Source organism: Excalfactoria chinensis, chromosome 5, assembly GCF_039878825.1.
Source record: "Excalfactoria chinensis isolate bCotChi1 chromosome 5, bCotChi1.hap2, whole genome shotgun sequence".
Lineage (NCBI taxonomy): Eukaryota > Metazoa > Chordata > Aves > Galliformes > Phasianidae > Excalfactoria > Excalfactoria chinensis.
Genome location: NC_092829.1, coordinates 9,026,293 through 9,051,030, shown reverse-complemented (window position 1 = coordinate 9,051,030; position 24,738 = coordinate 9,026,293). Strand labels below are relative to the sequence as shown.

Here is a 24,738-nt window from a genome sequence, read left to right as displayed (position 1 = left end):
ATCGATAGATGAAAGGAACTGGATGTAGCTGCATCTGTTTAACTTCCCAAACAAATGTTTTCTTTCCACTTACTGCTTTAGGTATATCTGCCTTGCTATTATCCCTATTATCTTCACATTAGTTGAGCGTCCTGTTGAAACTTACTTCAGCTCCTCGTTGAAGACTAAGAGCTGCTCCGTCTTGTGTACGGTCAGGCTCACAGTGATGTCAACAGCAGTTTTTGAAGGGAAAGAAAGGACACAAGAACATAAACTACGGCAAATGACATGGGAAAAAAAAAATGACACACATACATACAAGGTAGGTGCAGATATAAAGGCAGAATAGAGCATAAATACAAGGTAGGTGCAGATATAAAGGCAGAATAGAGCTGTGATTGCCAGTCAGAAAAACAGCTGAGTAGGAGTCTGCAGTTTAAGAAACCTCTGAAGCTGCATACATTACGTTTAGATGAGATGGAGGAGAGTTTCACAACGAAATAACAAAGCCTTCTGCAATTATGATACGGGCGGGTCAATAGCATGACATAGAAATGTTCTCACTGAAGATAATGAGCAAATTTTCCCTCACAGTTGATGAAATCGCATTGATTTAAAGAAAAAAAAGCCCCCAAATGGTCATCCATCCACACAGCTCTCAGCTGAGCGCGCGTTGATGGCGTTCTTGATTGTGAGGAACGACTTTTTCTCCACTCCTGTGCATCACAAGCCACTGGTGAACGCAGCAGTTATCTGATTTAGATGGAATATTACCTGCACGTCCGAGGTGACTCACATGCTGCTGTGCCCGCTCCCTCCCATGCCAAGTGGCCTGGGCTTGTTGGGAGCAGCAGATGAGGCGATATCCTCCTCGTGGGCATCTCCTGACTCCATCCCCGCGCCACCCGGGCACCTCCGGCTCTCCACATCACTGCAATCCTAAACATGAGACACAAGTAGGAGTTAGAGCCGCGCTATTTGGGGTTTTGATAATGATTCCGCTCCTTCTGAGCCCACACTCCGCTGTGGGTTTCTCCTGCAGCCTCCAGAAACCGGCACGAGGAGCTCGGTTGGCCTCGAGCTGCCTTTCCCCGGGGTGAGCAGGGGGAATAGCTGGAACGTTCTGGAAGCCACCTGCATGGCGGCTTGGGTGGCAAAGGCACGGCCTTTCCTTGGGGAAGGGGCTTCCCCCTATGGGACGCAGCCGCCAATTGCCCACACTTGAACACGAGATCCTCCCCGGGTTCATCGCTAACTGTGCCCGTGGAGGTGTTCAGGGGGAAGCAGCCGGGAAGGGCTGTCCAGCCACCCACCCACCGCCCGTAGGGACCTCTCGTTTCACCGTAGGCAGGGACCGGCTCGGCTGCACGCAGGAGCCACCAGGCGCGGGGCTCGCTGTGCCCGGCCCCGCTGAGGGACGGCGGCTGGGGCGGGCAGCGCGGGGCGAGCGAGCGGGGCCGGGAGCGGAGCTGCCCGAACCGGGAGCGGGTGGCGGTGAGCGGCCGCTACGGGCAGGGCTGGCGGGGGCGGAGGCGGCGGAGCGTCAGCATCCTGCGACCGGCTCGGGGAGCGCGGGGCGGGCACCGCGTGTGAGGAGAGCCGGGCCGGGCCTGCTAGCGGTACTCGGCCGCGGGAGGTAACGGCTGTGGGGACGGGGAGAGCCGGCGCTGCTGGGGGGCCGCGAGCCCCCCGCCCTGGGTGAGGCTCTGCGGGGCGGCGGTGCTGCGTAGAGCCGAGTGCGGCGGGGGCCGCGTTGAGCTGCTGCGGGCCGAGCCGCCTCCGCGCCGGTTATGCTTTTGTTTCCCCTCGGCACACGCGGCCTTCTGGCGTTTGGTTGGGGACTTCGTAGGAGAGGGGGGGACCGAGGCCTCGGCACTGAGCCGTGCGTGGGGAGCAGTGAGTGCGGGGCCGGCTGAAAGGAACGCATGTAGTTGAGATGGAATCAGAGCCGCTTCCAAATGATGTTGTTCTAAATACAAGCTGAAAACTACGACTCACAAACAGTGTCTGCTGCAGGAGAGTTAAGAACATCGATATAATCCGATGGTGCAAGCTATAAAACCTCATTAGGCATCACTAGGATCTCACAGTGTCCAGTGTGTGTGCAGTTCTGAGCTGATGGGATGCCCTGGCCGATTCGCCATGTGTCCAGGCATGTCTGTCGTGCTTTGCTGTATGAGTGCCTACACCGCATGCCATACACTTTGCAGTCATGGCCTAGCAGCATGTCTGCTTCTCATTCTCACTGCAGCAGCACATTTATAAATCTGGCTGCTGAACAGCAGATTGAACTCATATTTTGGTCAAGAAAAACAGGCTACAGTTTCAAAATTAAATATTTGTTTGTTTGTTTTTAGCAAAACCAGCGAAGTAGGACAAAACTTTTACACATTGACTATGAAAGCACTGGAATCAAATCCAGTTGCCCAGGGAGGCGGTGGATGCTCTGTCCTTAAAGACAGCCAAGGTCAGGCTGGACAAGGCTCTGAGCACCTGGTGCAGCTGTGGGTGTCCCTGTGCATTGCAGGGGAGTTGGACTGGATGGCCTTTAAGGGTCATTTCCAACTCAAATGATTCAATGATTCTATTTTTCTATGGAAGGTAATGCTGCTTTTAATTTCCTTGTCCAGCTATCAGGAATCAGACTCCCAGACTCTTCTGTGGAAGACTTTAATCTCTAACTTCGGGATCACCTCATTACACAATTCTTTCCATGAATAGCTCAGCCTGCAGCTTAGGTTGTTAGCTGCCTTATCTGAAAAGCAGTGCCAGGTTTTACAGTAAGCTGCCTTCTCATTTTGAGGTTTTCTTCTCCAAGACAGCATCATTGAAGTTTGTTGCTCTCAGAACATGGGGCTAAAACAATGCCATGTGTTTGCACTGGCTGGCAAGTGGTTGTTTACTTTCAGCTGCAGCATGGATCGCTTCCCAGACAATCACTTTACACCCCCAATGGCAAATTAAAGGCCGCAATGTTATTCCTTAGTCGAATTTATACCTAAATTAATGTGGATACTACTTTTATCTCTAAAGCATCATTTGGAAAACTTTCAAGTAAACTTTTGCTAGTGTTCCTAATAATTGGTGATTGAGATTTAGGCACGTCGCAGTTGTCATATGCTGTAAATCACCAAGGGATAAGCCAGAAGAAGAAAATAAAATTCATTGCTGAATGACGTATCCTGAGAGCTTGTGAACTGGAACCAAGCAGATTGCTGAAATGGGTTCTGCCTTGCAAGTTTCCCAGTAGGGTTAGGGAGCAGGCTGAGCAAATGGTAACAAATTTCCTAATTTTTGCTTGTAAATGTACCATACAATGATACAAATAGTGGTTATATTCAAGTTAATAAGATCTTTCCATTCATATTAATTGGGTCAGGAGTGCATTGAGGGGAGGTCCCTGAGCTTCACGGGGTTCTCTTGCTAACATCTTACTTGCACAGTATGTCTTTTTCTTTAAATACTGGAGAAATAAAACAACTTGCCTGTACTTATAGCTTTATTGTGACGCCATAAAACTGCCTTGGCATTTGTCCCCTTTTAGGTGACGATCACCAGCCAACCACAAGACCGTTGCAATGAGCTTTGTTGAATATGGCGATACGATCAAGGATGGTGACACAGCTATTGTGTTCTTGGGCCACGAATCCATGTTTCCTGTGAAAGTCCAGCAGGGCAGTGTAACTCAGACTAAATATGGGGTCATCCGGCATTCCACGGATCTCATAGGCAAGAAGTATGGCTCCAAAGTGACCTGCAGTAAGGGAGGATGGGTTTTTATTCTTCATCCAACTCCAGAACTGTGGACAGTGAATCTTCCACACAGGACACAGATCCTGTATTCCACTGACATCTCTGTAATCACCATGATGTTAGAACTGAAGCCAGGCTCCATAGTATGTGAATCAGGTAATAATACTTTGAGATCTTGTTATTACGAACTAACACCATCGCTTTCCATGGAAAACACGCTTAGCTTTACATTTTGCAAAATCTCTCTTTTTTTTTCTGTTTCCATTGTGATACAGTTTTCTCAGCCCACACATGGAGTAATTCTATTTGCACATGCTATCAACTACTGCCTCTCTAACAAGCAGCACTGCTTCAGTATGCCAGCCTTACACACACATGCCTTTGAGTACACGATTAATTCATCTTAAATATATGAGCAATCTTCTTTCCCGTATCCAAAACTGCTAAGTTCTTAAGTCATGCTTTTAAAAAGCATGATTTGAATCAAAAATCAGACATTGCATTAGCAGTCTGCGAGAACATCATTGAAGTGAGTTAGAGGCTGGACCTAGTAGTATGGGAAATCAAATGTCAGTATTTCTATCATGTGACACCACAAAAGTACACATACTTTGTTGTTCTCTTCCCTACTGTGATCCTCTTGTAGTACTTCAGCTTCACGCAGAGCTCGCTGTAGTGGCACAGTAGAACAGATGATGCATTCATCACAGTGCTGTGCATTGTTTCTAAACTTGCTTTAATTTATTACCACTTCCATAATTTTACATAATTTTTAAGTACGGAGGAGTTAAATTTCATGTGGATAGATATTTTCATGGATAGATACAGTTTATAATAACACTTCCATGATTTCATTGCTGCAGGCAGTATGAGGCTTGCTTCATTTCATTTGATCTCTGTAGCTTGCAAAAATGTGAACTGTAGATATTTTGCCCTAATTTTTTCTGTCTGTCTGAGTCTTTTTAGGAAGCAGTTTTATATGCTTCCTTCTGAAGTGTAGATGTGGCAAAGGATCAGTGTGACTAGGTTGTACTGCTCTGCATTAACTTGCATTTAACGTTTCCTGCTCCTACCCAAGCATGATGTTGGACAGCTTTGGGGGTATTGTGGCTGCTTTACAATGCAACTGAAGTGCTGCTTATCTGCATCCAGTTACACCCAGTAATAAATGGATGTGCTGGAAACAGGCAAGGCCACGTAGAGAAGCTCCTGGCCCCATTCTTGGGATAGGTGCATGTTAAGGACAGAGCTGCAACATTACTGTTGTTGGTAATGATGAAAGATGAAAATCTTTGAAAGCTCATTTGTCTGAATAGCCAAGAAATGGAAATGCTTGATGAGCTAACCGATCCGCAGTCCCACAAACGCCGTGGGTCAAAAGTCATAGCTACAAAACAATCCTTTCTGTTAATGGAAAACTGTTCCCAGGTTTGTTTTAATGTCTGTGCTGTCCTAATTAGTGTTTTAACTTCAGCTTTCTAGGGAAAGCAAACAGTTCTACTACTAACGTTGTGCTTGTATTGCTTGAAAGATTCACTGTTCACAAAGAAAGAGGGAATATTAAGCAAGTATTAAGCAAGAGTTAATCTTGAAGCAAGAGTTCTTACTGCAGGTTTGCTTACGACTGACCAGAAGTGGTGATTTGAATTAAAAAATGTTGCATGTATTGACAACTGGAGCCTCCATTGTGATGATGTAACCTACTTTGGGGCCATCCAAAATTAGGCCACGTTCAGCAATCGAAAATCATTAGTGCTTGTTTAACCTTGTGTGGCTTAGGAGGAGCTAGCCAATGGTGATAACAGAAACAAGGCAGGAAGTCTGGTCTAGTAATGGCATTTGAGTCTGCTTCCTGTTAGTGCTGTCTTAGATGTATCTCGAGCATTAATTAGCATGGAAGTCTGTCTTTGTATTATCTGAACATGAACTGATGCGCATAGTTGCTGTGGGGGTGGAGGGACAAAACAGACACAGTAAACAGGCCAGGCTCTCTTCCCCTTTCCTTGCTGCTAGGCTGTGGCAGGTGTCCTGCACCCAGCTGGGGTAAGTGAGCAGAACTAGGGAGCAATGTGCACCGATGTACATAGAAAGGATGGGGAAAGTAAGATGAAATGCCCTCTGTGTCATGTTCTGATGTTGTGAATACTGGTATACATTACCTTACATGTGTAGGTAGGAAAAATCAGTTTAAAAAGTAAGGCTTAATTTTATATCACTTGAGTTGTTCAGCTTAAATTGATGCATAATGGCATGTCATAACCAATGCAAGCATATTAATACAGGTTTTACCATTTTTAACCATTTCTAATAAATACATAAAGAGCAAGTTGGTCAGCAGCGCATGCATAATTAAAGTCATCCCAGCACACTGCATTGAGGCTGTAAGGAGACTCAGCATCTGCCTGATGTTTCACGATGGAGGCATAGGAATATGATCCTTTTTCTGTCTCCTGCTAATTTCTAATTTATGAAAGTGTGTTGAGATTCAAGAACTGCTGTTGGAGCTAAGATCTCTTTGAAGTATTGGTCCCTGACCAGAGGAATTCACCAGTCTGAAAAGAGTTTTTGGCAGTCCAATCTTTCCAGAAGTAAAGGATACCTGAGGTAGCTGCTGCAGTACCTGAGGTGGGTAGTGTGAAACTTTCATTCTCGTCAGGTAACTCTGATCTCACTTGTGCTCATTGCACATGCAGTCACCGTTTAAGTAAAGGAATACATTCAATCTTTTTTGTTTCACCTCTCTCCGAAGCTCCAAAACTAACTTGATACCAACTTCCAAGCCTAGGCTATCTTCAGTCCAGTGATCGTAGCTGCCTGTAGGATAACAACTCCATTTGGCAACTAATTTTTTGGTTTTGTTTTAAAATGTATTTTTATACAACATTGGAGTAAATATGAATCTTTCTGATATTGTTGCTAAATATAAGACCTCTTTTTTCCTACTCCAATACCCACTTATCTGAGCTTTTTTACTGTGCTTCCTCCCTGCTGAGACCTAAACAAGTGTCCGTCCTTACCCTCAGAACTGCTCAGGGAATGCAGTGCAGCACTGTGAAACCTCGTTTAATCTGATAAATCTAAGAAATATTTTGGTTTCAACAGAGCATTGTATTTAGACAAAATGTAATTTAGTCAAAAGTATTCTGACCAGTATCCCACTGATCCTTCAGCCCTCGACAAAATCAGACTCACATGAGCAAAAATGTTAATTGGATTTTTGTTTCCCTTCAGCTAAGTCCCAAATTAAAAGTTGCTAAACCCTGTTCATTGCCACACAGCGGTGGGGTTCCAAAGCCACAGACGGGATTTGTGAAGACTGAGAACAGTCCTCTGGGTTCTTGTGGGCTTCTTTGTGGAGGGGGAACAAGAGCCCGTGGCCAGCCTGCCTTACACTGCAGCCCCTCCAAAACTGTTATGAAACTTTCAAACTCATGGTCTGAGTGTAGATTTTGTTAGGAGTGCACTCATAAAAAATTAAGGAGGACCTAATGATTAATGGATACTTAATAAATGATTAATAGATTATTGTGGAGTCCCAGCAAGTCAGCTGTAGTGCTATGACTCTTCTGACTGCTCATGTCTGCACCATCTCTTTGGCATAAGTGTATGTAAACTCTGCAGCTGTATCTTTTGTGTACACACCAAAGCTTTGTAACTATTAATTTGATTTTGGGACATATTCATATTAATTAAGTTTTATAATGCCTCCCATATCTGCCTCTTAGCAGATAAGAGGGAGAAGAACTCGAATGTGTGATTCTTTACGACACCTTCTGAAGTAGAAGAAAAGCCTCATCTGTACCAACATCAGAGAACACATATTCTCTAGACATACCAAAGAACTGAAGCAGAACTGTGGCCACATGAGGCATCGCTGCCACGGGTGCAGCCCTGTGGCTGAGGAATGCTGTTGGTACCCTGAAGTGCTTGTTTCCAGGCTTTGAGGGCTTCCTTTCATCTTACTCTGTTTGACCACAAAGTGTATTTCTCATGCAGCTCTGAACTTCACAGTATCACCTCCATTTTGCAGAAGATCCCTCCCTAATGACCTCTGCCTCTTGAATCTCTAAGAGCAAATTCTTTTCAGTCTTCACATTCCCATTCCTTTTGTAGGCAGTGCCAGCCTTGGAAACTTCCATGCCATCCTTCCCCAGCTCCTGAATCCAGTGAACGGTGGCCCTCTTTGGCCTCTAGTCTGCTTCCTAACATGCCCATTTGGGCAGCATGTCCGCAGCAGAAAGGCAAGAGAAGGATCTCATCTGTAAGGGGAACTCATTGACGTGCCATCTCCTCCTGCAGTAGCCAGCCCATTTCCTTGAAGCGCTCTCCTCCCTCTCCTCCTCCCTGCTATGTCTCTGATCTTGCAGTTTCTCACCTCTTTCACCATGATTTTGTGCCCAACTGCCCTCACAGAATGGCTCTTGAGATAGAACTACCAGATGCGTAAGATCTCATCATATATTCACTAAAAATAATTAAAGTTTCTCCCGTTACATAAACTTGACATGTACAGTGAGCAGTGCTCCTCTGCACTGTGTTTCTTGTCAGATACTGGCTGTGGAGATTTTAGCTGTGCCTAAAGATTAATTCTCCTTTGGTTTTGAGGCTCCATCCGTTCTCATGGCTGACTCATGACCCGTCTTATTATTTGCTAGGTTTAAGTGTGGTAGCTAGGAGACTAATACAGCAACACTGATTGTTTTCTCGTACTTGCCCATTTAGAATATCTCATGTAGCCAAATATTGCAGCAGACACTTCAGTTCCGCTAAAATGTTACTAGATACTGCATCGATCCAGAAATTAATAACATCACTTTTCCTGTTTTTGTGTTATATAAACCAATGTATGCACTTAAAGTTTAGCTTGGATTACAAACCTGCCATAATAAACCTGGCAAATATTTTGCATAAGCACAACTGTAAACATCTATGGGTTCAAAATCACAGTTTTACTTCCTTTCTTCAAAAGAGAAAGCCCATGAAAGGGAAATGTTGGGGGTAGGCAAGCATAGAGAAAACATAGTGGAACACAAAGGTCTCTTGGGTTGACAGCACAGGTGGGATTCCAGGAGGATAAGCAAACTGGAAAACCAGGCTAAACAGAAAACAGTGCGAGTGTGTTCCCTCTTATTCAGCTCTCTGTCAAGAGCTATATTTGATGCTGTTGGAATGCTTGCATTTCAGCTGCTCTCCTGATGCGTATCTACACACTGTTGAAGTAGCAGGTGTTATTTCTGAAGGGGTCAGATGTTGTCTGCTGCAGCTTTGAAATGAGGAATGATCTTAGTGTGGATGCTGCCTCATGGTGCTGAGGTGTGTGGAGGCTTCTCTGTGGCAAACACGTCACTTGAATCAGCAGAAGGTGAGAAGAACAAATCTTCCTGAGGTCAGGGGAATTGTTGGGTTGTTCATGTGGTCAGTACTTTGCCGTCTGTAAATCAGAAGCAGGTATCTATAGGTACTGAGGCTGAATGTTTCATCTGGGTATCCACTCATTAGGATATAAATCCTTCTAAATCTGCACTGGTTTTGTTGACTTGGGAGAGGGTAGAAGCTCTCCCCTGAGCTAAGAGTTGTCAAAGATGGATGGAGAGAAATGGAAAAGGAGTTGAGAAGGTGGTGAGGAAGCTCAGATGTTGAATATTGGAGATTCTCAGGGGAGAAGGAGAAAGTAAGCATTAATTCCCTTCTATAACATAGGAGAAATAGAGGTTTGAACCTGCTTTCTGTAGACAGCATTAGGAGTTGTGCTTGAGTACAGAACTGTGATCGACTGCCAGACCCTAATGAAGATATTCCTGATGAACCACAAGGAGTGTGTTCACTGTCAGGAATATGAGAGCTGAGGGTCGTCGTCATCTCACAGGATTGGGTTCGGAATCTGTGATCTCTTCAAGAAAAGAAGAAATGTTGCAATGGTGGATGATTCATAGCCACCTTGTTCTTTGTTTCCTCCAGTTTTGAGAGTGTTGTCATGGAGGAGGCAGGCAGCATCTTCAGAAATACTCTCATTAGTGATGTCAGCGTGAGAGAATTTGATAGAGTAAAATGCAATGTGTATGTATTAGTCTCATGTTTGCAGTAGCCAGTCAACAGTAAATAATTCCTGGCAACCTTGTTTGACAAAACTCAGTCTGCAATACACGCCTGCAAGCGATGACTTCCAGCATCCTGTTTTTGGTGCTGGGTTTGGCTTTGGAGTGTTTGTGAATAAAAAAAAGTACCGGAAAATAAACCAAAACAATGTAATGGGATTTAGTAGGAAGGAGACAAACTGTCATCTTCTCTGGTGTTTTGAAAAAGCAGATTTATAAGGAAAGTGATTAAAAATGTAAAAGGATATGAACGAGGAAACTGGATACGTGCACAAGCAGCCTCTCTTCTGCATCCATCCCAGCTGTGCTGGCAGACCTCCCGTTCACTCTTATAGATGAGCTGAGAACGATGCCAAAAGTCAGCAGCGCTGCCCTTAAGGAAGGTAAAATAATTGCATTCTGTAGGATTGCAGAAGTTCGCAGTCATGCAGTCCTGCTTTCTGGTGTGAAATGCCAGATTTCAGTCATTTTAGTGTCCTATGGGCATCCCTGCTTTTGTCATTACAGAAAACAGTGAAATGCTGTTTCTTTGCTATGTGTGTGCATTATTGAGTTTTGGCAGCCACGTGGCTCCCATGCTACCATTAATCGTTTTGACCAGTGAAAAGTTTATGTCAATATTTAGAGCCAACTGGTACCGCAAGTCGGTGATTTGTCACATGTGCACAGGTAAACTGCCCTCTGTCTTCTGTAATGCTGGTGTGGGTGCATGAATTTTCACATGAAGGAAATGCTTATGTTCCAGTTTCACTTTCTTCTTGGACCTTTTTGGGGCCAGCGCTAAAATCTGAGGTCCTCCATCCCATTAAAGCTGGGGGAGGTGCTGCTGTGCCTGCCGGGGTCAGGGCCCTCCCAGAGGGAAGCAAGAAAGTGGTGCCCATTCTGCACAGCACTCAGTTGGTCTCACGTCAAACATGGGCCCTAAGCTCTTCATGGTCTGAATGGGTCCCTTCTCAGAGCTGTCAGCTCAAATCCAGTGTCTTAGCAATATTTCTCCCCTTATGTGAGTAGAGGGCAAGGGCCTTGGATCTGTCACTAAACTCTGACTTCCTGTCCGAGTCAGGAAAGTATTGCTCCAATTAGGCAGCATAGCAACCTCTGAATCCCCTAATTGATTTCCTCTCTGCTGGTTTCTGAGCTTTCTCCACCGCTGCTGTTCTTCAGATTCTGTCTTTTAGCAGCAGGTTTAAGATTTGCGGTAGTTAAAAGAACTTGCTTCAGGCTGAAATTTAGCCTGAACAGCCACTGAAGTTAGCTAGAAATAGATTTTCTTTCTACAGGAAAAGTGTGTTCCAAGTACAGAATTATAAATCAATAAACACAGATAATTTGGGGTTGCCGTGGGGCTTTGAGTTTGGTGGGTTATTCTGCTAAATGCCACTTCAGTGAGTAATCTGCTATACGAGTCGGTATATGGGTGTTTTCTTCAGTGAAAACGCTGGTTATTAGTCATTATGTATTTAACGTGCCAATGGATCATTAAAAATAAGTTTCCCAAATTGCCAAGCTCAAACAAGAAAAAGTCTGTATCTTAATGGTTAGTCTGTGACTGTACATGGTAATCGTCCTTATGTGCAATTTTGGGTATGTGGTGGATCTCATTAGACTTCAATAAGACAGTGTAGACTTGTACAGGTAAGCCATCTGTGCAGTCAGGTCACTTGGTTGGCGTGATTGTGGGGAGCCCAGGGACCTCCATTCTGGGTAATTTCAGGGTGCACTGAGGATGGCCGGTGTGTGGCAAGGGGCCTGGGCAAAACAGGTTCCATGGTTGGCTGTCTGTATAGGCGCCAGGTTTTCAAACATAGGCTCTTGCTAACATCCCTTGTTTTAATGAAGTGTAAGGTTTTGGAAATACGCTGAACTTTGCCTTCATCTCTTCTTACCCTAGAAGAGTCTTGCACTTGGAGAAAAAAATCCATGGTTAATTTTCTTTCTATTTTCCCATTGCATTTAATTCCTGGTGTTCTCCCGTGGCCCTTTGTAGAGCTGTATTGCTGACCCTTAGCATTGTTTTTTACTCGTGGATTTTTAATTAACATTTTGAGGACCCTGAAAACTGTTTCATGGGTCATCTGATCCATCTCTCCTTGTTATCTTTTGTTAATTTAACCAATGGTTCCTGTTCGTTCTGTTTTTCATTTAGTGTTCTAAACAGGACTAATGAAGAAGATTGCTATAGCAGTGCCTAGCATTATCAAAAAGCATTTCACAAGCTGCTTTTCTTTTCTAGGTACAGGCAGCGGATCCCTGTCCCATGCTCTCATCAGGACAGTGGCTCCCACAGGGCACCTGTACACAGTGGAGTTCCACCAACAGAGGGCTGAGAAGGCCAAGGAGGAATTTCGGGAGCATGGAGTAGAGCATCTGGTCACGGTGACCAACCAGGATGTCTGCAAGAATGGGTTTGGTGTCTCAGACATTGCAGACGCTGTGTTCCTGGATATTCCATCTCCATGGGAAGCCATTGGACATGCAAAGTCAGCGTTAAAAGCTGAAGGTAACTGTGCTTATCTCTTTTTAGGAAGTGCTGTCTTGCCTCTCAGCTATATGCTAGATCTGTTCCTTTCCATTATGTGATCGCTGTTCTCGAATGTCAAAGTCTCTAAGCATTTCAAAGGATGAAAAAGAGGTCTTCAATTTGCAATGAAAGATTTAAAAGGAGCAGAACAACTTTTTTTCCTACAGGTCTGTGCTAGCTGCTACAATTAATGGGCAGTTTATAAAAGAAAATAACGTTTGAACCTTTGTCTAGTGCATTTTGTAGATCTGAGGATGTGTGGGAGGCAGCAGCAACAATAAATGCTGAAAGCAAATTTCTTTGGCACTTCAGTGGAAAGGCGTTTGTATAAAAGGTGTTCAGAATCACTTTACATCAATCATTGCAGATTGGACCGGTTTAACAATGCTCCACATCCATAATGTTAAAGAAAATGTGGTTATACTTAAATATGCATGCTGATTTCTGCCTTAAATCTCTGCTGTCAGAGCTAATGAGAAGTATGACATTGGTTGCGGTAGGAATTGAACCTAAAGGTTGTTCCTGCTTGCGCCAGCTGCTCCTGGATGGTGACAGTAAGTGGGGACTGCTATTGGGGATTGGATGGGTTTTGTCTGTTTATATCTTTTCCCTATTGAAAAATAGGGAGTATACCATCCTCCTATCCTGAAATGAGTTTTCCCCTGGTTACTGTTCTACCAATGTAACTGCATTAGTGTGAATCTCAGCTAACTTCTGCCAGGCTATGAAGTGACTTTTCTAATCAGGAGAGTATGGAGTGCAGAACAGTGCCCATGCTGGGACACGACTTCAGCAGGGTGCTGACTTTAGGTAAATTGCTTGGTCTAAATCACAGGATTTAAGCTTGTTCTTAAAGGTCACTGAATGTGCTTGAGTCAGGACCAACCCAGGCAGTAGGTTCCCTCCACTAGAATGGAAAATTTTCAAGGTAGCTTTCCAATACAACACATTCTTTTAAAAGTAAATAAACAAAAAGAGACTAATTAGCACTCTGTACCTGCAAGGGTAACAGCTGAATTTGTAGCTGCTTTCCAGTGTGTCCTGGGAAAAAAAACAAAACAATTTTCACTGCACTGTACGATGCCCTTCCCATGCTCAAATTATCTAATCTAGTGAGCAGAACACTCAGCTGACTTCCCAGCTTAGAAGGCGCTGCATTGCGTAGCCCAATTTGAATTATTTAAGTGCTGCATGTTTAGAATACTGAGCAGGGCTGCTTGAGCAGTTCCGAGGTTAGAATCCCTGTCTCACTCCAGCATTTGAAAGACAGATAAAAGCTACTATAGTACTAAACGGACGATACTCTTTGCCTACACTTTTCTGTGCTACAAGGTCCCACCTGCTAAGCCAATATGAAAAATACTTAAAACCCTGCCTTTTTTTTTGTCTGTAAAGTGACATCGCATGCATTTTACCCATCACAAGGGTGAAACTGCTTACTGCTGTTTTCAGATAGTTAAAGCTCTTCTGCAGTAAGAACAGGTTGTGCACGTACTGCTGCTGCTCACCTCCATTTTAGTGATAAGGCATCACTGGAGAGAGTGAGCCCTTGCACTCTTTTCCCTCCATTCCCTCTCGCATGCATCTGGACAGGATCATGTGGCAGGTTTCATTGCCATGTGCAATGTAAACACTGCGTCTGTGCTGCCAGGTAGCGGTCATTCATTCGCTGAGGTCGAAAGGTACTTAGATTGAAGTCCAGGCTAAATGAATTCAGTAGCATCAGTTAACCTCCTGTTTAGAACCACAATATTTCTTACAGAGTTTTCAGCTGAGAAGGCGTGTAAGAGAGTTCTTGACCTCAACAAATGCTTATCAAATCAGTATTTTCTCTCCTACTTATGCTCAAGATCCTGAGTCTTGCAGCTCCTAGTAGGCTGAGTGTTAACGATCCTCTTCACAGAGTACATTTATCACTCACGTTATGCCTAACAGTGGGCTGTAAATATGCTGCTTACGATAGCTTGGCCTCCCGTTTAATGCACTGCCAACTTGTGAAGAGCTAAAAGGATAAAAATGCACAGAGAGTTTTTGACTCGAAGGTTCTTGTTCTCTGGTGACATGTTCTGCTGATGCTCAGGCTTGTATCTCTGCTGCATCCTTCTGTTCTCATTTCACCAGTCATGCTTTCAAGCAGAAATGCTGCTTGTAATATCTCTCAGGCACTGCTGCACTGCAGAACTTGCTTTCATTTCCAGACCTGCACTGTTTTCCTTTTGCAGCATCTGCTGATGAATGCTTTTCTGTAGTCATAGCAGTATTTGACCTTGGTGGTTTTTTTGCAAAGTTGCTGTTAACCCCTTCAGGCTAGATTAAATAATAATAATAATAAATTAACAGAATGAAAAAAATGAGAGGTAACAGAAATATCCTCCACATCCTACAGTACTTAAATACCCTGAAACTTTTGACTCAGTCATCTCCCAGCTGAATACTGTACTGCTTTGATTATAATTCTGTACCCACCTACTCTGCTCTCTAAGTAAGGCCTATTTCATACATATATACATATAATTGTTAGAGTTGGAAGGAACCTGTAAAGGCCATCCAGTCCAACCCCCCCGCACTGAGCAGGGACACCCACAGCTCCATCAGGTGCTCAGAGCCCCATCCAGCCCGACCTTGGCTGTTTCTAGGGATGGGGCAACCTGTGCCAGAGCCTCACTGCCCTTATTGTAAAAAAGCTTATTTCTTATTTTCAGTCTACATCTCCTCTCTCCATAAAGCCCCTAAATTATGTGTTTATCAAATAGTGATCTGTGTGATCTCACCTGAATCAAGTGATATGGTTCTGTCAGGTCTTTCCAAGAAGCCCTGCAGCAGAAGTTCCCTCCAAGCACCTCCCTATATGTGCCTCTGTATTTCTGCCATTGCAGAAACCCTTTAGGAATACTCTGTTCTTCTTATAGAGGTAGTTGCTTTTCATTTCCAAAGTCTTTTGTTTGTTTTGCTAGTTCACAGTGGACTTAAAACAAGTATTGCTTGCATTTTTTTCTCTAGCATAGCCATTGATTGTTGTCCTAACCTGCCAGGTTTGATTCTTATGGTTGTTGTATAAGCAAACACCTCAACCTCCCAGTAGCCTGTGGTGTAGGTAAGGCACGGCCTGGCTTTGCTAATTTAGATTTTCATTTAGGTGTGCTTCTCTCCTCCCTGGTGCTTTCAGGGAATACCAGTTCCACGCAGAAATTCTCACTGGCTATTTCTCCTGAGCCCTAGAGGTTATTCATGGTCCCATTTTCAAACCACCCAGGTATGACTTTGTGGAGCAGCTGAAATCTTCAGCCACAAGTCTCACCTTCATGGCAGCTGGGCTGGGAGCCCCCCAGGCTGAAACACGCCAAGAGGGCAGTGATGTGAGGTTGCTGCTGGTTGGGCCCAGCTTGCCTCAGGAACACACAGGGAATGTGTTAGGGCAGGAAGTGGAGCCTGCTAGTCTAGTGTGCTGTCTAGATTTTCTTCCTCCACCCATGCAGGTGGTGCTCAAGATGGTATCAATGCTTCTCATGTCCATAGGAGTTTGTTTCGGAATAAGTGAATGAGGCCATAGGTGTCTGTAAAACATCATCACCAGGCTTTATTAGTGTGCCACCTGCTTAGATTCGAAGGAGAATTTGCTCAAGGTGAAGTCAAAGATAATCAAGGTCAGGTTGGACAGGGCCCTGATCTAACTGTAAGCATCCCTGTTCATTGCAGGGGAGTTGGGTTAGACGACCTTTAAAGTTCTCTTCCACCTCAAACAATGCTATGATTCTATGGTAGTTTGAAACATAACCTCCCAGTGCTGAGGGACCATCTGGTCTAGTGCAGAGCTGCCCCACTAGGATCAGAGGCAGGTGCTAACTCAGATTCCACCTGGTTCCCAAGCACTGCTTGCTGAGCTAAGCACGGCTGGTGTGTCTTGCTGGAGGACATTAAGCAAGCTGAGGCTGTGGGGATTTTCAGCTCAGGTGCACACAGTGGGTCTGGCCCAGCCACCTAAGCAGAAGTGATTCTCTCACCTGTCATGAGCTAAGCGGGATTCCTGCACTGTAATCCATGCTGTGGAATGCTGGCCAACATTGCTGGACTTTGCACAGCTTGTAGAAAGTAGCTGAGGATGAAGGGAATCTTAAAGGAAGTTGTTAGATTTTCTTCACAAGTCTGGTGCCAACTTTTTTTCTTCAGTTTTGATACGTGCTTTTGCCATCCCCATGGAAGGCAGTAGGAATGAATTGCTTTGGAAGGATGCACCTACAAACATAGAGGTTAAGGTCACATTTGCAGAAAATGGCATCGAGTTCCCATTAATGAGCTGGTAATTGATTTGGAAAAATTTTTCTTTTCTGAATCAAGAAACATCCTTTAATTTCTTCCAACAGCCAAATCCTCTCATTTCACTTGTCAGGGAAGCTGCATCAAATCGCCCACGAGCACACACTCATTTAAAGGACATTTTGTCCCCTTTTGCAGAGGCAATATTTTTAGTGTCCTACTAGCACAGAGTAAATGCCAGAGTGATGCTGCTCGGTGACTTTCCTGCCTCGCCCCTACATAATGATCGTGCCATGGGATCTTTGTAACGTAATCTTCCAATTATCACAATGCACTGAAATCCCCAAACCCAGAGCTGTGTTCTTTTACCAGAAATAAAAATGCTGTGCTGCATTTTCTGCGTCACAGAACCATTTCCAAAATTATGGGCCCATTTTCTCAGGAACTCAGCAGCGCTGCACTACATGTGTTCTTTTCACATCCTCTGAGTAATGCTGCGATGATGAACAAACCTAGCAGAGCACTTGTGACGCATACAGCAACCTGCAAAAGAGAGGGCACGTAACTCGGACACGTGTTGTTTTCATATCACGAGGATGCATTGAGTTTGTGTCAATTGGGTAGCGCTGCCAGATTTTCCACGCTGGATACCTAAAGCAGGCTTTAGGTAAGTAGAACTGGTAGAGGTGTTACTCTCTGCTCAGACAAACCAGAACTGCAGATGCTTGGTGGAGTTGCACAGAAGCATATCAAGGACTGTGTTGGAAGGAGGAGCAACTTCCAACGCACTGATCTCTAGTAAAGATAACAAGGCGCGTCTTTTGATTATTAATTAGATACTTTCAATACCATGCTTAAAAGAATGTACAGTGCTTTGTAGATGCAAATCCTCTCTTTTATTTCTTCCTCTTCCCCTAAGCTCTCTCTTCTAATTGTTCCAATTGCACTTTAATTTTCATAGGCTCTTGACCCCACTGCTGGTTACAACGGCTGCCAGGACTGTGTGGGCACCTTCCAGCCTACAGATTCAGATTTAACCTCTCCATTAAATGTTTCAAACAAACTCACTCTCTGTAAAATTGAAGGTGGAAAAAGAAATTTAAGTCTTTAATGCAGACTCATTATTTTCTTCTCAACGTTAGCACTTGTCAGATACATTATACATGAATAAACACATTTTTAGACAGCTCTTCAGATCAAAAAGCTCACACAGCTTCCCGATGTGAACAGGATTAATCTCAGATAATTGCTGTATCCATTTATGATGACACACAGGTCTCATTAAACAACTTTAGGAACGGTAGCTTTCCTAAAAGGAGAGCTCTGAGAGAACACAAAGGTGGCTTACACCTCCAAGTCCTGCTCCTTCAGCAGAAGAGCACGTCCTTCTCAATGCTGCTTTTCTTTTGCTCAGAGTCCACTGTTGGTTTTTTTTTTGCAGCTAAAAACACCGCGGCAAATGAAGCATCTCAAATCTATTTTAGGCAGTCTCCGTAAGTCTAGAGCTGCAATTTCATTTCTACCTTCAAGCCTTCTGCTAATTGCAGCCTTCCAACCTTTTCTTAACACCTGCTTAATGAAACGAGTTCAGCCCATGAATCCAACCCAGCCTGCAGGGTGGTGTGAAGAGCAGACAGCAAAGAAGATCCCCTTTCCTGTTTGACAGATGCCATCTGGATGTCAGCTATCACAAGAGCCTTCTTCTCTACCCAGTGGCTCAGAAGCCCATTTTCTGTAGCCCTGCTTTCCCAAGCAGCCTGCTTTACAAGGAAGCAGCCTAATAAATCAACACCAAGTTTGGTGCTGCCATGCTGTGCTCAGCTGACCATCCTGAGGCAAAATGAAGGTTGCTCTGGCTTTAATTGGAGGCTTGACAAGAGCCGTAGGCGGGTTGGCAGCTTATGTTGCCACAGTTGTGTGCAGGCTTCTTACTTTTCCTCTGTAAATCCCCAGCTTGTGCCTAAAGATGTCTTGAAATCCTTGCAGTCGGAGTAAATAAGGAGAACAGGTTTGCTGTAAATGTAAATATGTTGCCATCTTTTGTTTCAACATGAATGCAAAAAATGAAAAGCCTGAATGAAATCGTAGTAAGTCTCTGATCTCAGTGCAGATTCTTTCCTTGCAGACAAAGAGTTGCTGTGAGCTGACATTTAGCTAAGTTAGACGTTTGTTCAGTTCCCTACACAATGAGAATATGGCATCGTTCTCTATAACATATGTTCATTATAGTAACTTTCCAGTTATGTAACATAAATTTCTTCTCGAGCTTTTCTCTGTTGTATCTACGACCATGGCAGCAACGTCTGCTGCTGTGGCCAGAAGGGATGAGCTGTCGGATGCAGTTCTGGTAGTGCTGGCCACGTTGATAAACATATAAATCTAATTTCATGGGAACTAATGGACCGGGTGCACAATTAAATTGGCATCCCCAGAGTTGGTTAATAGTGACACATACCAGCATTAATTTTGCAGGTGGTTATTAGATTTGTTCTTTAATTGTCACTCCAGGGAATTACTTGTCTGGGGTACTTTGTTCTGAAGATGCATGATAAGAACTGCTGGCTGCGGAGACTTTATCCCAGGACTAAAATTAAATCCTGCTTAGTGTATGGTGGATTAACGGTCATGGAAAGTGTTCTTCCTCAATCAGTGCCCGGCACATCATTGCTGGGCAGTAACTGGAGTGCTACAGTGACACTTTCAGACCTGATGCTTTCTTTTTTTAGAGATGTGACTTTAGAAATGAGAAAGGGGGGGGGGGGGGGAAATAAATAAATAAAGAGCGAGTTTGAGATAAAGCAGAACTCGTGTAGTCCCAGCATTGCCTCTATTTTTAGCAGGATGCTTTGCTCTCAGCTGCACGGGTTTTTTAACTGCTTAGACAACGGGGCTTGGGAGGCTCAACGGGATGAGCCTGGGAGAGGGCTGGGAAGGAATGCAAATTAGGCCAGCACGCATTTTCATCTAATTATAAGAAGTGAAACAGTGGCTGAAGCTGCATTGTCCAGCTCCTTCCCCCAGCACAAAAGCTTTTCAGGAAGGGCTGTGTCCCTCGTGGGACAGTGTGTCCTGGGTGAAAGCACATGCCCTGGCTTTATGGCAGACAGCGTCCTTATAATTCTTTGATCTGATTTGGCTGTGGCTTTTCAGAGTAAATCTGAATCATTCTATTCTCAGCTGTTAAGGTGACATTGTAGCCAGCAGAATGTTGTAGGGAGCCTATTAGTGCTCTGAAAGTGGAATCAAAACTGAGCCATGTGCAGAGGAGGAGGTGTGTGTTAGTTTGTCACTAAGAGCCCTGTCCAAGGGGTTTGGGGCATTTGCTGTAAAGCTGCCCGATGTGGTATTCAGTAAGTTGTAACACTCAAGGGACATGCTACTCAGCTTGACTAAAAGGGTAAAGTCTTAACAGCGCTCCATCTATGGCCTGGAGAGATTACTTTATTCTGTACACGCATACCATCGTTCCCAAATAAACACAGCCGCTTTTGTCAGAGCGTGTGTGCACGCACACTAGATTCTAATGAAGGCAGCTCTGTACAGTGTGTGGAGAATGACTTCTGGCTTTGTGTAGGTGCCAGCTTCAGAGCAGTGCCTCGGCCCAGAGCAATGGATAGTGACTCCAAAAGAGGCACTGCTCTGAGGGGATTGACTTTAAGAGTTTCATCATGAGCAAGTGTAGTGGGCAATGCTGGGTTTGGAAGATGAGTGAGTTTACCACTGCAGCTTTTAAAGAGTCTGATGCATCTTGTGAAGTCATCCCTGCTTGATGCTGACACTTTGATCCCACAGAGTTGCCCCATGAAGATTTTCTTTCAGAATGTTTTTACTTTTGTATAATGCATAGGATCTAAGAACATCCCAAGTTGGAAGTGACCCATAAGAATCAGCGAGTCCAGCTCCTGACTGCAGTTCTGCATGCAGCTAGGAGAATCTGAAAAAAGAGAAGTGCTTCAGTTGTGGTTTTGCCCTCTTACCTACTACCTGTCTTCTTTTGCAGGTGGCCGCATCTGCTCTTTCTCCCCCTGCATCGAACAAGTCCAGAGGACCTGCCTAGCAATGGAAGAGAATGGTTTTACAGAGATTAACACCTTGGAAATTCTGCTCCGAGTGTACAATGTAAGGACAATTAGCTTGCAAATCCCCGACCTTGGAAAAGCAGCTGAGGATAATTCTAGCCCTGGCTTTGACAGCAGCAACCCGTCAACCCAAGGTAGCCCAGGCACTAATCTGCAGCAAGGAACAGTGCAGTTCAAAAGCGGCGTGCCACTGAGGGAGATGGTGGGTCACACTGGGTACCTGACCTTTGCCACTAAGAGCCTCTTCTAGTACACTTCAACTTGGGGAAGTTCGGAATGTTTTGTGTGTTTCTGTGCCTTTGCCGTTTTCATGGTTCCTTTTTGTAGGGCATCCAAATTTTTCCTTGTCAGGGAATTCCATATATAGTCAGATTTAGTTGGAATATGCTTTGTTTAAATAGCACGCAAGCATTAACCAGAACAGCATCAAGGGAATGTTGGAACTCTGGAGCGGTGCTCCGCTTGCCATCAAAAAGACAAAGTAATAGCAAGTGGCCATTCACTGGAATGTGCGGGATAGAGATTCCTCCTGATAAGAAAGTAAAACAGCACACTGATCACAAACAAGATGGACTTTTTTCCTCCTCTTTTCTGAATGACTTTCCCAGCTCTATGCTTTTATCACAGCACCATGAGGCACTTCTCTTGTTAAACTTCTCTGGCGGCTGCGTGTTGCTTTTAGGAATGTGGAGGGGCTTCCTTGCTTCCCTTTGGATATGGAAGTTGCAGAGCCGTATGGTTGCCTGCATGGAGGGTCACAGAATTAGAATTTCCTTGGAACTGTGTTGAGCTGCACAGAGGGTTGTTGGCAGCACTCAGGAACACAGCCTCTTACTCCATTCTGGCATCTGCAAATCACTTGGATGACACAGAGGTCCAATAAGTGTGCTGACTGTTGGATTTGGTCTAATATGATATTGCGATCAGTTGATAGTAGAAAATCAGGCATGGTACGATCATCTTCTAATAGGTCATCTGCTATCCGTGTTATGAGTCTGCCCTGAGAGTGCACTGAATGGATGGGGAATGTTACCTGAGCTTCTCTTTGTGAGCAGTGTGGCCGAAGTGCAGTTTGCTTGGTGTTTTCTGTGCATGGTGGTGCATTATCGTCCTACAGCTGAATGTCAGCAGGGTTGCTTTTGGCAGGACTTGTCTCCAAATGGCAACAGTAATGCAAACAATAATGCAAACATCAATCAGCCTCATTAATTTCAGTTTTTAGACCATTTACTCTTCTGTATTCCATAAAAGCTGGTGGGTGGGATGAACGTTTTGAATGCTGGATTGTGTTTTATTATTTACAGAGTAAAATAATGATGGAAAAAAATGTTGAAGTTTCTCTTTTTATTTTCTGTGGGTTTTTTGGTCACAGTTTCAGATATTCCAGCCACTGGTAATGTCTGGAAATGTCTAGCTGTGCCTTGCATTTGGCACCTTATATGTTGATCGTGTGAAAAACAGCCAGCCGTAACCTGCTGCCTGAGCAATTGAACCTGATATCCCTCCCCCATTCTTGACAGAAATAAACAAAGCTAAGCTTTTAACGTGTTATGGCAGAATGCTAATCCATAATGGTTTAAAGGAAGCTCAACCGATCACGACAGCAGAGATAAACTGTTGAGCAGATTAAAGGCAGAAAGCAATTCTGTAGCACTAAATCAGTTACGTAAGCAGCCCTACCATTGTAGCTTTTCTCCACAAATGATGTGAAAGTTCTGCTTCTGCTGCTGCTAACTTCCTCCAGACAGGTTTGTGATGAACTTCTAACAGTGATGATATGGTTTGGTGGCTGTATTAGAATGATGTGCCTGCAAGTGTGTATGCACTTGTTTGTGTGTGCTTGAATTGCCACCGTGGAAGTGATGCTGAGGGACTTGCATGAACCAGAAGGCGGCATGAGGAGATACACTTAATGCTACGAGACTGCTTACCTGGAGGCGATTCTCACTTCCTGACCAGTGGAATCCTCAGCCTTCACCAGGGATAACTCCAGCCTTAGACTTGGATTCTTTTCCTTTTCAGACATTCAAACAGGATTAAAGAGGAACAAAGTCACATTTCTGTCCTACAAATAGACATGGAATGGAAATACCGATGTGTCTTCATGCAGTTTGAAACAAGGCTGATGCTTCTTTGCCTACAAAGCCCAATTCAAAACCCCTTGAAATAAACCATTGACTTTGCATTGCCCATATTGATTTGATCCCTGCTGAGGAAGGGCAAGCATTGCGTAACAGGAGAAGGATTTCATTTCTGTCTTTGCAATATTAAAAAGGCCTCTGTGTCTTTGTTGCCAGTCCTGGCCATGGCCAGCACCACACCGCTTCCTGCTGCTGCTTTGCTGGCAGGGTCATGGGGAGAACCCCTCACTGCCCATCACAGACAGCACCGCGCTCCAGAGGCACCACTGCTTAGTTCTGCTTACGGTCACCCACCTTTTACATTCTGGCGATCTTTGCTGTCACACGTGCTAAATCAGAAGCATGGGATTTTCCCATCACAGTGGCTAAATCTGCCCAGGCCACGCTTCCAAAGCCTCACCTTTCCTTGTAAGACAATTTAGTCTGCAGTCTAGAATGAGACACCTCTTCCCCCCGCCCTGCCACAGGTCAGTCACACATTGCCAGGCCATCTTCCATCCCTCGCTTTGGACAAGCACCTGGGTTCAGCTTGTCCCCTGTGCTCTGTGCCCTCCAAGCCAGCAGTCGTTGACACCTTGCAACCTACAAGGCAAACAGTAATGACTCAGGTGAGGCTTGTGAAACACTCAAGAGGCCTGCTGTTGTTCACTGTCTTGCTGTGCCTTAATTAAAGCATCACAGATCTGTATCTCATTGTGGTTGTTTCCTGCTTGCTTGTTAGCACAAAACTTTTCCTCTGAAGATGTGAATATAAATCGTGCTTGAGAACCTGAAAGGGATCATGTAGCAAAAGCGGTACGACCTTCCTCTTTTGCCTAATTTCCTGCTCTGTTCTCCTTAGGTACTTTGGGCTACGTGATGGTGAGGAGATGGCTCTTGCTTGGAAGTGTTCCAGAGATGAGGGTTCTGGTTCACACACTCCCTCGAGAGTACATCTGTGCTGCATTAGTCCTGGGATGAGTGCGGAAGTCGTGGTGACCCAGAAAGGCGGGGGGCTCAGAGATGCAGCAAGTCTAGACCTGCTTGTAAATGCTAGTACACATCCCAGCCACCTGCACCATTAGGTGCGCAAGTACACTGGCAGCACATGTTGTGCAATACAGGTTCCTTCTGAACAGACTGCAGACAGCTGTGCCCTCCTGGGCTGCAGTTCAGTGGTACCCAGTGCCTCAAACTCACCCCTGGTGCAGCTGGGAGCAGGGCAGTCTCAGGAAAGGGGGGCTGGGGCTCTTGGAGACCATTTGCAGGGCTCCATCTCAGCTTCTGCTTGCCCAAGTATGAGAGGCACGGGGAGAGAAAAGTGGGAGAGCCAGTGTTGCATAATGATCGTGTTGCATCAAAGGTACATGCAGCTGTGAGTAGCTGAGGGGGGTTACTTGACTGCCAGAAAGTTCTGTCTGCGTCACCGTGAGGGAAAGCATTTACATGCTGCCGGCCTCCTGAGTGCTCCTGAGGAACCGTTGTTCAGATGCCAAAAGAAGGGAGCCAGACTCTGTTATTTCCTTTTTCCCTACGTGACAGATTCTGAACTGGAATGAATCTGCAACGGTATCAGTGCAGAGAACAAACAGACCTTGAATCAAATGATCAAATAAAAATAACGGTCCTCACTTTTACCTGCGTATCTCTCCCATGAGCTCCTCGTCCTTTTGTTGACTGCTCAGGACACGCTGTTTTTCTCTGAGGGAGGGAACAGCCTTGAACTCCTAGGTTAGCTGGCTGACGTGCTGATAGCAATGACTGCAGAAGGCAGCTGGGAGTGATCACTGTACCTACAGTTTCTCACCTGGTCCCAAGGGCAGGTTACATACATCTGCACCTGCCAGAAAGGGAAGACCTCAGCCTGAAGTTATTTCAGATGGGGCTGTGTAGGTTGATGCTAAGTTTTGTATTCCTTTATTGTTCTTGAGAGGGAG

The 24,738-nt window shown here is 44.8% G+C and overlaps 1 protein-coding gene across 6 annotated transcripts; it reads left to right on the top strand.

Moving 5' to 3' along the window:
- The first annotated feature begins 1,067 nt into the window (after window positions 1-1,067).
- TRMT61A (tRNA methyltransferase 61A) lies at window positions 1,068-23,509 on the top strand. Of its 6 annotated transcripts, none has more exons than XM_072337020.1 (5): window positions 1,201-1,301; window positions 1,996-2,131; window positions 3,524-3,888; window positions 12,061-12,327; window positions 20,603-23,503. In XM_072337020.1, the coding sequence occupies exons 3-5, from the start codon at window positions 3,558-3,560 to the stop codon at window positions 20,929-20,931; spliced, it is 927 nt and encodes a 308-aa protein (XP_072193121.1). In that variant the 5' UTR covers window positions 1,201-1,301; window positions 1,996-2,131; window positions 3,524-3,557; the 3' UTR covers window positions 20,932-23,503. The 6 variants fall into 6 exon arrangements, with proteins under 6 accessions (XP_072193123.1, XP_072193121.1, XP_072193120.1 ...); XM_072337021.1 differs by lacking the exon at window positions 1,201-1,301 and adding an exon at window positions 1,458-1,473; XM_072337019.1 differs by lacking the exons at window positions 1,201-1,301; window positions 1,996-2,131 and adding an exon at window positions 1,338-1,473.
- The last annotated feature ends 1,229 nt before the right edge of the window (window positions 23,510-24,738 follow it).